At 43.8% G+C, this 15,215-nt stretch overlaps 1 protein-coding gene across 1 annotated transcript in view; it reads right to left on the reverse strand.

The window, feature by feature from the left end:
• The window catches only part of LOC119479882 (WT1 interacting protein), a 28,319-nt gene that overhangs the window by 2,764 nt on the left and 10,340 nt on the right, over positions 1–15,215 (reverse strand). Inside the window, exons 2-7 of the mRNA XM_037755860.1 lie at positions 14,098–14,199; positions 3,756–3,823; positions 2,215–2,277; positions 1,756–1,886; positions 854–905; positions 370–438 (exon numbers count right to left, since the gene is read on the reverse strand). Of these exons, the coding sequence (XP_037611788.1) occupies positions 370–438; positions 854–905; positions 1,756–1,886; positions 2,215–2,277; positions 3,756–3,823; positions 14,098–14,199 (485 nt within the window). The remainder of the gene's footprint in view (positions 1–369; positions 439–853; positions 906–1,755; positions 1,887–2,214; positions 2,278–3,755; positions 3,824–14,097; positions 14,200–15,215) is intronic.

The following is a 15,215-nucleotide window of genomic DNA, read 5'->3' on the forward strand; positions in this document are numbered from 1 at the left end:
GTCAATGAGTCACAATGTTGAGCTGTAACCTTGGGTTGGTATCCGTCTGTGTGTGTGTGTGTGTGTGTGTGTGTGTGTGTGTGTCTCATTCATTCAACAGGAGACTGCAGTAGTGATTCACGCTCCAGTCTAGTCTTGTACCACTATTTGCAGCCCTTACCCAGGTTCATTGTGTCTGCGGGTATGAGTAGATGTGCACATGAATGCACGATCAGGTGTGTGTGGCTCAACAGTGTGATCTGTGTGTTTCACAACAGCCTGAAAAAGTTGATTCACACATAGCAATGCTGAAATGACTCTAGTCAAATCAAATGCATGGTAGACTGCTCTTACTCATACCCTGTATGTGTGTGTGTGTGAGCGTCTCACCTCGCAGTGGTAACACTCCACGTGGTAGTCCTTGTCCATAGAAACGACCCGGATGGTTTCCTCGGAGCCCTGGTGGGACAAACACAACAGTCAGACCTTCACATTACATCAGTCTGGTGTCTCATTAAAGTGATGGTCCAATAACCAGCAGGTCTCAGGTCTGATCTCTGCAGCTGCAACGTGTCCTAAAGCAACACACACATGCACAACCTCCTCCACTCTCTCCGTATAGAACGGTACACCAGAGCTGCTCCAAATAAATACACATGGCTTTACGACAAGCAGAAGGAGAAAGTTTGGGACTGTTTTTATCTTGTGATTACATCGCTGCTGTTTGCTTTATTTCCTACGTGACACGTGAATAGAAAGCAAGATAATCTAAGACCTGATGCACATTTGTCTCACAGTTCAACAGAATATCTCTTGGAGACTTACAGATATGTTAGATATGTTCGAACCGATATGCATTAGATGAGCTCCTTACCTGGGCTGGGAGGATGGGCTGGTTGCAGGAGGCACACTTGGGAGCAAAAACCCTGTCATGGATGAGATAACAATACAGACTCAGTCAATGTGTGGTGGAAATCAATTGACATCTTATTATCTGTAACTATTTTGCTATTTGATGCAAAAGGAAAAAGTTCTCTCTTTCCAAGAATAATCCAGAGTGTCCCATTAATTATGCAACAGTCTAGGTAAGTCCGCCACAGTTTTCATAATGAACTTCTCAACGAGTGGGGTTTGCGCGGTCTGCCTGAGGGATTCAACTCGGCGGGTTAGGGACGGACGCTCGGTGTGGGAGGATCCCCTCGTGGGACCTCTACCCAACGCTGGCTGGCCCTTGCCGGGCACATTTCCCCCGTGGCAGTGCGCAGCCACCGGCTCTAGTTTGGCTCAGAAAGGCCCGGGGTGAAGGTGGCTCGCGGCTCTGGCCGTGAGCTTTACAGCACCCCTCGCCTCTTACCGGGCGGACTGTCCTCAGTGCATCAGAGGTCTGCAGCGATGTTGGCAACCCACCCGACCCGTCTTAAAACACGGACCCCGTCTCGTTTACCATGCTTTACTATTCATATCCATACAACCAACGTGTTTATGATTTTATTGTTTACTATAGTACAAAATTGTTTACAAGAGCACAGAGCCTCTTAATTTAGCTCTCAAAGTGCACCAGATTGATGCATTTAACTATGAAATGTACAAAATTTACAAAATGTCAATTTTTCCAATATCGTGCAGCCGTAATAGTAACCATACATTTGGTGACAAACTGTTATTTCAAAATGTTCCTTTCCGTGCTGAACAGCTCGTTTGCAAATGTCAAACCATATTCCGTCACGCAGTAATCACATTTCACCAGTGTGCAGAGCAGAGAGCTGATCTCCTTACGTGTGGTAGTCTTTGACACAGTAGATGTTGTTCTCAACGTCCACGGTGAAAGGCACACCATCGAGACCCTCTTTACACACCACGCAGCGGAAACAGCCAGGATGGTAGGACTTGCCCAACGCCTGGAGGATCTAGACACACACACACAAACAGAAAAACACACCAGATAACGGTAAGACTTCGGGAGTGAGGCCATGCAGTTCATGCAGTAACACACAGATCAGATGCCATCAAAGAGGTTTCTTTAAGCTCAGTTTAAAAACATAAACACAGTGAAGGTGATATCATGTGTCAAGTCAATGTTGTGAGAAACTAAAAATGTAAAAGTTTAATATACCAAGTTGAGGTTTCTTTACTTACCCTAAACACAATAATGCCTCAAGAAGATGGGAAAGTTTTAAAATACCATACATCTGTTCACTCTTTGCTTTAATTGTTCTGTCCGATAAAGGCTCTTACCATCTCCATGATGAGGTGACCACACACGAAACACTTGTCAGCCGTCTGCTGGAAACCAGAGTACTGAAAGAGAAGAAAACACAGGACTTATTATCTTTAGGAGTGAATTTTGGAGAATATTCTGCCCGGCTATGCAATCAGTAGAACAGCTTCACACCTGATGCATGAACTTGTTTCAGTCCAGGACTCATCTATAGAGGGTGCTGCTGCGCTCTTTAAATGAACATGACAGGAATTTCTTTCAGGATCCTTTTGTCTCTCAGCTGACATGTTCATCAAGCAGCTGTGACCTGTTGCGCCTAACCTGTTTTCATCTTTATTTTAATGCTGTTTTTCTGCATCATATTCATACAGTTAAATCCGTTCACATTTGGGAATTGCCATGAGTTTGTTGGCCAGTGAGCATCTCCGCTGGACCAACTGGGGTCCTTTTGTGTGTTACAGGAAACAAAACACCCCGCGTCACATCAGTAGGACCTTTCCCTTAAACCCAGAGCGCAGGAAGATAATGACCATCTGCATCTCACAACCCCCTCAGGGTCGTGACCTGATGACTCGGGGGCGGGGGGCTGGTAGAGGCTACCAGGTGGAGGTGGGAGGTGGTGATGGGCAGGCTGCCCCCTGCCCTGACATCTCCACTCTCCAGATCTACCATCTGCCACCACCCCCTAACCCCCCCACCCTCGAGACGCCCCCGGGGTGACGGATCAGACTAGGCGAGTCTTAGCTGTATTAGGGAGGCGGAAGAAGATTAGTCTCATCCCATCATCTGACCTCCAGCATCAGTTTATCACTGAGAGGCCGTGATTGTAAAGAGCAAAACAGGAATTTGAGTATTTCCCCAACAGATCAACAGGTTGAACTTTAAGGGGAAGCTGCCTATAAACAGGAAGAACTGACAGCAGATGAGGCCATGCTTTGTGTGAGGTCGTTTGGATCACAAAGCTGCTTTCAACATTTATGTTACAGGAACCTTTTGTAAGCTCCTTCCTCCATGTTTGGAAATCAATCTGTGTCACATTAGATTCAAATGTCTTTGGTCTTAAAAACAGCATCACATACAGCTATACATAATGATCAGAAATGTCATTCTTTCATTTGCACAATCAGCATCTTTGAGTTCATCTACATTAAACTCATTACGATATTTCCGACTGAACATGAAGGCATCGTGAGAGCCAGCCCGGCGTCTGCCCTGTTAACCTGAAGCAGATGGACCAGGAGCCTGAGAGCTACAGCTGTCGTCCTCCCGCTCTTAATTGTAAGTGCCGAGGAGCAGCTCGTGGGGTAATTGAGCTCCTTGGGGAAATTTGGGGGAAATTAGTGTGAATTGGAGGGGTGGTGCTAAACTCCTAATTATAGCTGCCATGTCCGTTTCCTCTGGAGGGCTGCAGAATGTAGCCTGAGATCCTAATCCTTGGCTTTCTGCTCCGCCCCGGCCCTCTGCCAGCACACCATGAGGCGAAGATGATACGGCGAAACCAGCTGATCTACTCATCACAGAACAAAATCAATAATCACTGAACACACACGTGACTCACCAGGAAATCCTCCTCACAGTAGACCTTCCCGTTGACGTTGTAGAACGCTTTCCCTCGCAGCCTCCGTCCTGAAAAGAAAGACATACATATTCAAAAAGAGTTTAGCCAATGTGCTGCTGCAGGTACAGTATATGGCTTAAAGTATTGGTTTTGGTTTGGAGCTGTTTTTCATAGTTTGGGCCAGGCTTCTTAGTTCCAATAAAGGCAAATCTTAATGCTACAAAGTACAATAATAATTTAGACAATTGTGTGCAACAGTTTGGAGACGGCACTGTTTCAACATGACAATGCCATAATGTACAAAGCCATTTCCGTAAAGAAATGATTTTCTCAGTTTGGTGTGGAGGAGCTCCGACCTCAACCCCATCTAGCACCTTTGGGATGTCCTTGAACGCTGAAAGTGAGCCAGGCCTTATTATCGCCCAAACTCAACAAATTTCAAAAAGGTTATTTGCTAATTATTATCTATTTATCGTGGAAATAAAGAATATCAATTAACTTTGTATTCTTTTCCTGGAAATGTATAAAATAAATTACCAGCTATTGGGAAATAGTGAAATATAATTATTAAATAATGTTTATAATAGTAATTTTCGATACATTTTGAGGTAGATATTGGGGTAATTTGGCAGTGATTCCAGAGAAATTTCAAATAGGTTACTTGCTAATTATCACCAAATTTGCGGACCTGTAAAATGAAGTGTTACCCAGGTCGGTGTAGAGCAGATGGCTGGCCGAACGTATTGCCTGTGCCTTCGTTTAATTACTTTGAGCATTGATTCCAACAGGATCCCATTCACAACCCATACACAATCAATACAGCAGGCTGCTTTCCAAACCTCCCCCCAAATCTCTCCTCTTCCTTTCCCTGCTATTGTGCACCGTTCACAGACAGACAAACAATAGCAGGCTGGAGGGAGGATGTCCCTAACTCTGACATACCAGAGCTGAGACCATTAATCAAACAGCAAATTGAAATATATCAATCTGATTAAAACTTTTGGTCATTCATCAAGAAACAAGAACAAACTTTTGCTTCTGCTTTACTCAGTGTTCCACATCATTATCAAATAAACACTGAGGTTTTCTTGCCTGCAGGTTAAAGCAACATCACTTTGGTGGTCTAAAGTATCATGAAAACAATCAATAAGCTGCGGTGCTACACCTTGCAAAACACGTCCACAGAAATAAGCCCAAACCACAGCGGGCCCAGGTTCAGCGTACTGAGCTTCCAGCTCCGAGGGTGAAGGCTGAATTCCTCTGGGTGGGTCTTCATTCATCAGAATCCAAGTCTGAATCCAATCTAAAAGGAAATTCTGCTGCGGGCTGGCTTCTGCAGCCCCCTGCCATGCACCCCTCACGGCTCGCCCATTCAAATTCATTTAACAGCAGCGGTGTCTCTCTGGCAGCGCGATGACTTCACCCGAGCCTGGCAGACGAAGCACACGGATCTCATAAATCTGCTGGATTAGTCAGATTTAATTGTCGTCCCGAGCCACCGTTGATTTTATGGGTGTCCCGGCATGGGAAAGACATGCCACCCCCCCCCCCCCCCCCCACCCTTCTCTCTTTTTAACACTGAAATTTATGCAATCGCTGTATTTCACACGCAAACACGGTGTCACAATGCCGGGAGATGGCAATACATTAACACCCACATAAATGGCTGGAGCAGCCGAGGAATGCTGTCCACACAATAGGTGAGACTTTTAAGACTTTGAGACTGAGGAGCAATTAGCATTTTGGTGGCGTGGAGCAAAGAGAAAAGCAGGATCGAGGAAGAACTCCATGTGAAGCAACTCTTAAGAGACACTGTGTTCAAAAAGCCAAGACATTGGAGAGGCTAAACTTGCAGGAACGGTGAGATTATGGCGAACAGTGCAGCAGCGGGGGCTGCGAGGTGTTGCTGTGTGCTCGTCTGTGGCCTCTGCTCTGGAGTTTGGGGTCTGGAAGGTGAACACAAAGGCCCCAGCGCTGATGACTGTGTGGAGCGCTGCTAGGGGAGCGGGCCGACTGAGCAAACGGGGACATTCTTTCTGCCTGAGGTCACTAGCTGGTCCCATTCAACCCCCCACACCTCTCCAACACCCGCTCTCTGCCCGCTTCCCTCGCCGCCGAGAAAAGGAGGGGGAGGGCTCCATGCCTGCCTCTCTCTCTCTCTCCTCTGGCCTTTTGTCACCAGACAGCGCTGCTGCAGAGAGCCCGAACCTCCTCACAGCACTACGAGTGATAGAAGCAGCAGCTCCATTTACAAGTTATTACTATAAATTTAAGACCTCTTTAACACTAAATGGAAATACTTCAAACTTAACTGCACAATGTGAGATCCAAATGTAAACCTAATGAACATAAGATAGCCTCATATTACTCTCAAAATAGACATATTTTGAATTATAAATGGTTGAAAAACACAGAGAATGTAATTCTTTCATTCATTCTGGTCCAAGTTTTACATGGACGAAAATCGCCATGCTGGAAAAACACACGATTTCCCATCAAGCAGCTAATAAAACCTTCAGAAAAAACAATATATATGTAAAAACAAATCAACCAAATGGTAACTTAACCACAAAACGATCAATAATGACATAATGATGACTGACTTTCTCCTCTCGCTCTATGCTCACAGTGTTACAGTTGACGCTTTAAGGCCGTGACCTCGACACTCCTTAAAGCTGGCCGCTTGTAATTTTTGTCCGTTTAGGAGTTAGAGCTCATTCTGCTAATGCACCCATTTTGAATAATGGTGTTGCCATGGAAATGAGCACTGGTCTTGGTGAAAGATGTGTCAGTGTTGCAATGGTATTATTCATATTATTATAAATTCCCCTGTGGTATACTGTAGCAGTTGTGTTGAGCCTGTTCACACATAAGAAACTGGAATGCACAGTAACATCTACTGGTAGCCACGGAGGGCTGTCTTCTGTTATCCCCTTTAAGCCAAGATCACACTCTCATGTTGTATCTGTCAGGTACAGGTATGATGATGATCTTCCGTTCTTGATTCACTAACAACTTAGGACTTGCTTGCTCTTACCAAAGGGCTCCTGGCATCATTTTATCCAAAGCTACCACCAACAAGTTCTCTCTCAATCAAATGTTTTAGGTTACAGGTTAAGGTAAAAGCAAAACAAGACTCGGTCAAAACCGAGTACATGGCTGGACCATGTTTGGTCAGTCTGTGAATTTGTGGCTAAATTGTTAAACAAGTAGTCAGTGGTCATGTCTATAATGTTAAATCCAGCGGTACATGTCCACCAGGTCTGGCAAGGACACTAGAGGACGCGCTGCTCCACTCAACTGGCCGTTCAAGCGGTGACATACCCTCTCAAACAGGACACAACATGGCGGCCTGCTCATAAACGTTCTGTTATTCTGTCTGATCAATCCACCAAAATCTACGTCTGAAAACATTTTAAGCGAGAAATAGGCGATGCCACTGCTGAAACTAGATTGCCTAGTTTCACAGCTTGGTCCAAGTTTCGTGAGCCGGACGCGTCACGCTGTACGGGCTCATTTGCATAAAGCACTGATCCCCGCCTTTTCATTTTGAAAGCGCAACGGCCAATGAGGAATGTCCAACACTCGGCCGACCAATCGTGTAACTTCATCACACACTCATTGACAGACTTTTGCCTTTGTAGGGCTGGCCCTCTGCGGTCCAGCCAAAACTATCAAATCATTAAAAACAGAGCTGCTGCATTGGCCAAAGAGTTCAAACCTCTTCTTCTTTTGGATTGCCTCATCTGCAACCCAAACAGGAAGCAGCAGAAACAAGTGGTGCAACATCAACTGTACAACCTTCTCTGACTGCCTACTTTCCACCACACTCGTCCTCAGGACCCTTGTCAGAAGTTTGTAAAAAAGGCCATCTTCGTGCAAGGATACGTCGCCCCTTATTTTGGGAGAAAGGTTTCAGGATAAAGACAGAACTGGTGCCACGATATAAATTTCCAAGTCACATCACAATCTCAGGACAAGTAGTGCAGTTGTGTGACAGCCCAAATAAGAATGATTAACCACTTCCACCCTATAATAAGTGCAACAATAATATTCAAAGGATCAGACAGATGTCAATCAAGCACACAGTCTTCAGCAAGCAACAATTGTTTACCTTTGAAACATCTAAAATTGCAAATGCTGCTAAAAAAAAGTGGGTCATATCAGTTCACATTCCACGAAGAAGTATTTGTCAACTTCCTATTGGTCATATGGCTGTTGGTGTGTTTCAACATGTGATAATTGTTCCTCTTTGTGAAGGTAGTTCTCTTGTGTTTGTCATGGCATGCTCTTATTATTTTCAAGAGTGCTCATCCTGGCATGAAATCATTTTGCAGTTTTCGTAATTGTCGGAATATAATTGTAATCTCTAGTTGGACTAACCTATGCTTTAAACACAGCAATGAAGCAGACAGGCTGTAACTGAACACACAACACATCCTCAAGTATGACATTTTTGGCACCGGCTGATTGACCGAACAAGTGGCTGCTTACAGTAGGCGCTAGCCGCAGCTGAAAACCTTCAAGTTATCACATCTCTGATTCTGGCTGTGCAATAAAGTGGCTTTGTGTACTACTACTAAGTGTTGCTGTAGTTTTGATTTCTTCAATCAGGTTGATTCGTCAGGATGTGTAACAGCTTGTGAGCCTCCAATCACAGCCCGGACCTGCCTGCATTCACACTGAAGTTGCTCACGGCATCATGTCAACATGGCCACTCCAATGCAAAAAGACATCGCTGAGTGGACGTGTTTTTTTTTATCAAAACACGTCCACTCACTTTTCTGTGATTTGCATTTTAGCACCTCATTATTTTGTATTCTACGGCTGCATCATTTTGTCACCGGCAATAAACCAGTCTAATGAGAGGTACTGCTCTTGTTCCTGTTGGTGGTATGCATCACTCAGTCTCTCTGTACTTCGTCTCTGGCAGAGAAACCAGAGCTCTGGCCGGGCTGGAAGGACATACTGTATAAATGTGTTGATTTGCTCACAAAAGGAACTTCAAACAGATTTTTTATACCATGTCATGGCGAGCCTGTGCATGCCTGCAATTTCAACAAGATTTGAGAGTATTTTTGGTGAAAACCCAGCCGAGAAAGGTACAGCACGGGCAGCAGTGAGCTTATTATCCACCATGAATGATGCGGTTGTCCACTAGAATCAGTAACACATCACCCAGTAAATTGCTGCCACACCCCTTGAGCCAGCCAAGGTAATACTGAAACCAAAACACACACATCCCAGCACTGTGTTATATCACGCTCTGATTACAAGATATTTACGCAAATTTAACTCTAATTTGCACCACCAGAGAGTCGGGAGAGAGGTGTGCTCCGACTATTTGGTCTGTGCCGATGTTCAGCACAGAACACGAGTGGTTTACAGTTACGATTTTCACTTTCCAAACATCGAGATATTTCCAAATCTGTTTGATATTCGTAAGGAATTTTACTAATTGTCGCCTCTTTTCTGAGTGGACCAAAGCTGCTGTAGCCTTTGGGTTTAAAGTACAGCCGTAGGGGGAACAATGGTGGAAATGTGACAAGAACTGCGGAGGCTATCATGTCTTCAATTGTGCATAAAAAGAAGAGATGTGGAGAAGAGGGATGAGAGTGTGTGTGTGAGTGAGAGAAAGCTTTCTCTCTGTGGCTCAACTGGAAAAATAATGTTCATAATATCCTCTAGTCTGTGATGCACGGTTATTTTCTCATATTGTGGTCTGAGTGCTTTTGGGGTTTGGAAGCAGATTCAGCTCTGAATTTTCTGCTTATGCATTTGTATGCATTTCAAAATTTGACAAAGGCGGTGTCCGCACACTAGCTAATGCTCCCATGAACATTCGATTAATTACCACCGGTGACGTTTCGAACGTCGAGCTCTTCTGTAGACACCTTAAACATCACCGGTGGTAATTAATTAAATGTTCATGTGTGCGGACTATACATTTTCTGTCTTTTAAATGCTTTTTTCTGTCCAGAACCTAGTATTTATCATCTGGAAGAGCATGCTTTAGTAAAAACTCATATTGTCAACCCTTCAAGCACCATTAAATTTGTCAATATCATGTTCAAAGGCACAGTATACTGACAATTTGGTAATTCAGCTGATAGTACAGAATGATATTTCCAGAGAACAAACTTCTATTGTTGAGGTATAACGATAAGATATACAGTGAGGATGTGCAAAATGGACAACAACTAAAATATAAATATACGGCCAAGTGATACTCGGCTGCATGAGTTCACCTGCAGTCAACAAACCTGAGGCACCGTGGCTGGCTTTGGCCCACGCATCTCTGGTAGCAGACAGCAAAAAGACTTTTGGCCTCTTGTTAAGAGATGAATATTCGTTATGAATTGATATTTTATTGACTTTTTAATCAATAGCGAAAATAATATTTAGCTGCAGCTCAAATCGAGGATCCTCGGTGCAACGTGTCTCACAGCATCAGTCTGCCTGTAATTCATTAAAAGAAGAACTCTACTGTAACCGAACCACAAAGGTTAAATCGAGGGTGTCAAAAATACAATACTGCTGCAGGCTTGTTAGCAGTCGGCTCACTGACCGCCTGCTAATGAGAACACTTGTTAGTATCTAACAAGCTACTGACTTGCATAACTATATATTCTATATATAGACCGGTATATCCTATATCAATGTGTTTTACAACTATACAGACTGTATAAATCTTTAAGATGAACTTAATGTGGGTTATATGACAGCTTATTCTTATCACAATCCAAGTATTTCTAATAACACTGTGCATGTAAACATACAATATGACTCCAGGAACAAAAGACAAAAGAACCGAACGTCCCCTGTTTCTCTGCTTTCTGATTTCCGCTGCCTGGCAGGTGCAACTGGTGGCGGTGAATGATTTGAGAAATTCTAGCCCCTCAGCTCTCCTCTCCTGCCAGTTCTTTCAGAGGCCGTTTGGATTACTGCAACACACAGATGAGTCATCAGTCCTGCGGCTGTCAGTCTGCTCATCCAGCCCCGAAGCGGCGTGTTTATTTATTTATTTTATTTTATCTGGAGAAGGCGTGCTTATTTTCAACGACACCCTGCCTCACACTCACACGGAAACATATATTCCCTCCAGTTAAAGTGTATTTCTGTGGGACAATATATTCAGTGGCAAATTGGGGTGCAAAGAGCAACTCCTGCTACAATTAAAGCTGCGGAGGGACACAAATTGCACATTAATAGTAGCTGTGAGAAGAGGAAGCTCTGCAATGTACCTCAGCAGATGTACTTTTAGGTGATACAAGTAGTACTAGTGTACAAAAGAAAAAGAAATAAAGATATTTAATGCAATTCTTAAAAGAGAGATTCCAATCTGGATTGACCCAAAAAAACATTTCCGTTTGTGTGTGCGTTTGCATGATGCACTTCTCCGTGCATGTGCAGTTCAATGTGAGCCCATGCCAGGCCTGCCCCCTCTGATAAGCAGGTCTGGTACACTTTGTGACTGTCTGATTGAGGTCCTCCAGGGAAGGCCGGCTGAAGTGGAGGGGGGTAGTTTGCATTCTTGGCCATTTCATGAAAAAAGGGTGCAACCATGGGAGTAAGCCAAGAGGAGGGCTCAATTATGCATGGTTAAACAAAGCCCAAGGCTACCAGCGAGCAGTGTCTCAGCAAACTCGGCCTCGCTCTGGAGCTCCAGACTCCAGGAGGACCCCTACTCAAGAAAAAAAACAACCAAAAAAACAAACAGCGACATAAGAACGTAGCTCCTGATAAATCACTGGATTGTGTTATGACAAGCGCAGGCACTTTGAAACTAAACTTCTCAGAGGCCTTCAAAACACGGCTCAAAAGCAAACATTCCCATTCACATGAGGTCAAATGATACATCGCAGCGTTTACGTTGCCAATAAACCATCTCAAGAGGCAGGATGGCCCGTGAAGCCATCAGCGACAACCTGCTCCGAGCGCGGTAAAACGACTTGTTATGTCATCCTGGATGTGATGTCTCCAATAAACGCAACAATAATTCTCTCAGGAGCTGTCTGTGGTTCTTGTCTAACAGCAATAAAGTCCCACATAGCTATTTTATGATGTAATTACCCCCTCCCAAGAAGTTATCCAGTCATTCTCTGACAGTATTTTAGTCTTCGGAGGAAATAACCTGGTCGTCTCACAAATACGTTTGTTTGAAAGACCTGTATCTTTGCTTCATTTCATCACTGAAAGCAGTGTCCTAGCTAATGGCTCCTAAATAAACCCTAAAACATAATCAGCACTATTAAAACAGCACTTAACCAGGTCAGAGGCTACTTTTCCATAGCGAACCCCACAACTTCAGCAACTGGACACTCAGCATCTGGCCCCTCTTTCTTCAGACACACAATAAATCGGAAAGTATGTGGCTTTGGTTACATGTAAATTATAGGCAGTTCTTCCAGAGCCGGAGGGGGTGGGGCGGAGGATCAGTATCCATGTATAGTACACATATGAATGGGAGCAACCTGGCTAAAAAGCTCTCTCCCGACATCTTCCTCTTGTTTCCCCGGGAAACAGGAGAGGAGGGCTGGAGTCGGGTGACAGGGGCGTCCAAAACACACACACACACACACACACACAATCTATACTGTGAGCTCGAGAACAGATTTAATTACAGCCTTAAAGACCAAATAATGTCAGCATTTTATTTCTTTGTGGCATTATTAGCTGGTTCCCGCTGCAGAGAGAACTGAGCTGCCCTGTTATTCCACTGAGCAGACTTCAGGCCTGAGGATTTTTTTTTTTTTTAAAGCAGCAGATGTTTTGATTCCCGACCATAACACCACCTCTGACAGCAAGCTGGTGATACTAATGATGATTTTTCAGCAAGAGACAGCAGCAGCTGAAGCTTAGAGCGAGGTTGTATGAAAGAATACAGATATCTGCAGAGAGAGAGAGAAAGGTGGGGATCCTGGGGAGCAGACGCATTAGCACACATTTTTGCACTGCTTTCTATGTTTTCTGAGAATGACTGATGATGCCTATAAGACGTGTGATGTTTCTACGGCATAAAAAAACGTTTGAGGCATCAGACTCATGGATTTTTAAACACATCACTTGTCTTTCATCACCTCGAAGAGCACCGAAGCATAAAGTGGCAAACTTTGGTTTGGCTTCAGACCAACTGAATCGCAGGGTTCCCGACCTCCAATCATCGCCCACATCTCAGATTTCTTTTTAGTGATTAAAACATGTGTGGTGCTCACTGACGGCTGTTTTCCCTGGCTATTGAAGCAATCAGAGCTTTGCAGGTGAGATTAAGAATGGGGGAATCATTTTCCTGGGCCAGAACCAGAAAAAATAGCAACAGAAAAATGGCCATTAAAAGGACGATGAGCGCGGATGAGACTCACGCTGCTCTGCAGGATGTTGTGAGTCGACTTAAACAAATAACAACTCTTAAATCATCCTCACTCTTCAAAAGTCATCTGGTCATAGCAACCGCAGCTTCCGTGTAGATCAGAGGTTTTCAAACTGTGAGGAGGGAGCAGGAGAGTTGCACTGGGTTGCATGGAGGGAGATGTGAGGCAAGGATACTATGTGAGATGTAACAGGCAGGTGCATGCCGCTGTTCTCAACGCGGTCAGAAGTTGCAGCTGCAGCAGCTGTTATGACACACAGCTAACAGAGACCATTGAGGTACTTTAAAACACCAAGCGCCCGCAATTTGTGTCAAAACTCCAAAGCAGTCCTTCTCTGAACCTGAACTTTTAAACTTCACTTATCTCCGACGTCCAAACGTCCATAAACCTGCTTAGAATTCATTGAGACAAGACGCTCCTTATATCTCCAGAAGTTGCCTGAGAATCATCACATTTTTAAGTTTTCCTCGGTATCAAAATAATCCAGTGATAGTTGTCTGTACATCCATGGGTACACTGCAAACAGAAACTGCTAAAAGCTAATTCGGCATACTTTTAATGGTGCCATTTTGGTGCCATAATGTAAACCAATACAGGCTAAAAAAAGCAAACAGGCTGAAGTTGTGGCACACAGCGGAACTCACTGAATCCACAGCAACAATATACTTCCTCTTCACATACCTCAAAAGCACTCTGGCAACTTAGAGCATGAATTTCTACCAAATAGAAGACAAAGAATAATAATAGGAGTGATAAAATTCAGTAATATTCCCTTTTACATGTTGCACTGCTGAAGCTCATAATGTCTTATTGAAATGGGGGTTTGTGGGTGGAGGGAGGCGTTATGAGAAAAGGTGTTGGGGGTCGCTGAGAATGGCTACTGTATGCTCACATACCGGAGTTATAGGTTACCGTCCACATCTGATGAACCAGTTTTACTATTATTTCACTAAACTGAATGTTTTACTTACCACAGGAGCAGCAGGTGAAGCAGTTTGTGTGATACAGGTTCCCCATGGCCTGGCACGCCTGGCTGGCTCCATACACACCTTTCCCACATTTGACACAGATACCTGTTAGAGACAGAGTCAGTTAGTCGACGTTATTTATCCTGAGCAAAATACTTTGTATGCAACAGTAGAATAAGATCATCCTACATTCAGTGTGGAAAGAAAAAATCTCCTGGTGAATCATTTAAAGCTCTTTGTCTTCATGAGATTTTAACACAGTTAGAATTACACATCATTCTTTCGCCCCAAAGCAAAGCACTATGTGAACACCGATTTGCTTCTTCTTTATGGCTAATGTTATGCTAAAGAGTTTTTTGAGTGGATTCAATGAAGATACTGTCTGCTACCACTCTGCACCATTAGAATCAAATGATTTCTGGACACGCTGCAAGCTTTGTTGGAGCTTTGCTGGAAAGCTGATATGAAAAAAGCGACTCTGCCAAACGGCGTGTGCATTCCTGTAATTATGCAACAGTCACAAAAAAGAAAATGATTAACCTGCTAGAAATGTCATCACTACTGTATTTCATCCCCTGTTCCCTCTGCAGCTTTTCAAGACCAACATCACAAAGAAGCTCTGCGATGTCTTAACTCTGACTGAAACCACACCGTGCCAAACCCAAAACATTACACACGCTCTTACAGGAGCACAGCTGTTTTGAGTTTGTGATCATTAATTCACAAGTAATACTTCTCAAAATGATTTATATTCCAGTTGCATAAGTCATTTCCATGTATTACATCATTCCATTTGAAGGCACATTACTTCAGGAGAGATGATGATCGTGTTAAAATGCACTGAGAGGAAATTAAGTGGATGTGAGGGGATTTTCAGGAACAAGGTGCACCAACAACTTTTCCTCGATACCAGGAAAAAAGCTGAATGAGCATGCAGAGTCAGTGATGTGATGAGAGTCCATTTTTATTGAACTATGGAATAAAACATTTCACAGCATATAAATTAACACTCAACTTTTACAACTAGACTGTTTTAGATGCTTTACAGATGAGGATGGTGCTTCCCTTCTACTATAGTTTGGGTTAATAGCTTTTTAGAAATACTGAAGTCATGAGTCCAA

This window comes from Sebastes umbrosus, chromosome 2, assembly GCF_015220745.1.
Source record: "Sebastes umbrosus isolate fSebUmb1 chromosome 2, fSebUmb1.pri, whole genome shotgun sequence".
Taxonomy (NCBI): Eukaryota; Metazoa; Chordata; class Actinopteri; order Perciformes; family Sebastidae; genus Sebastes; species Sebastes umbrosus.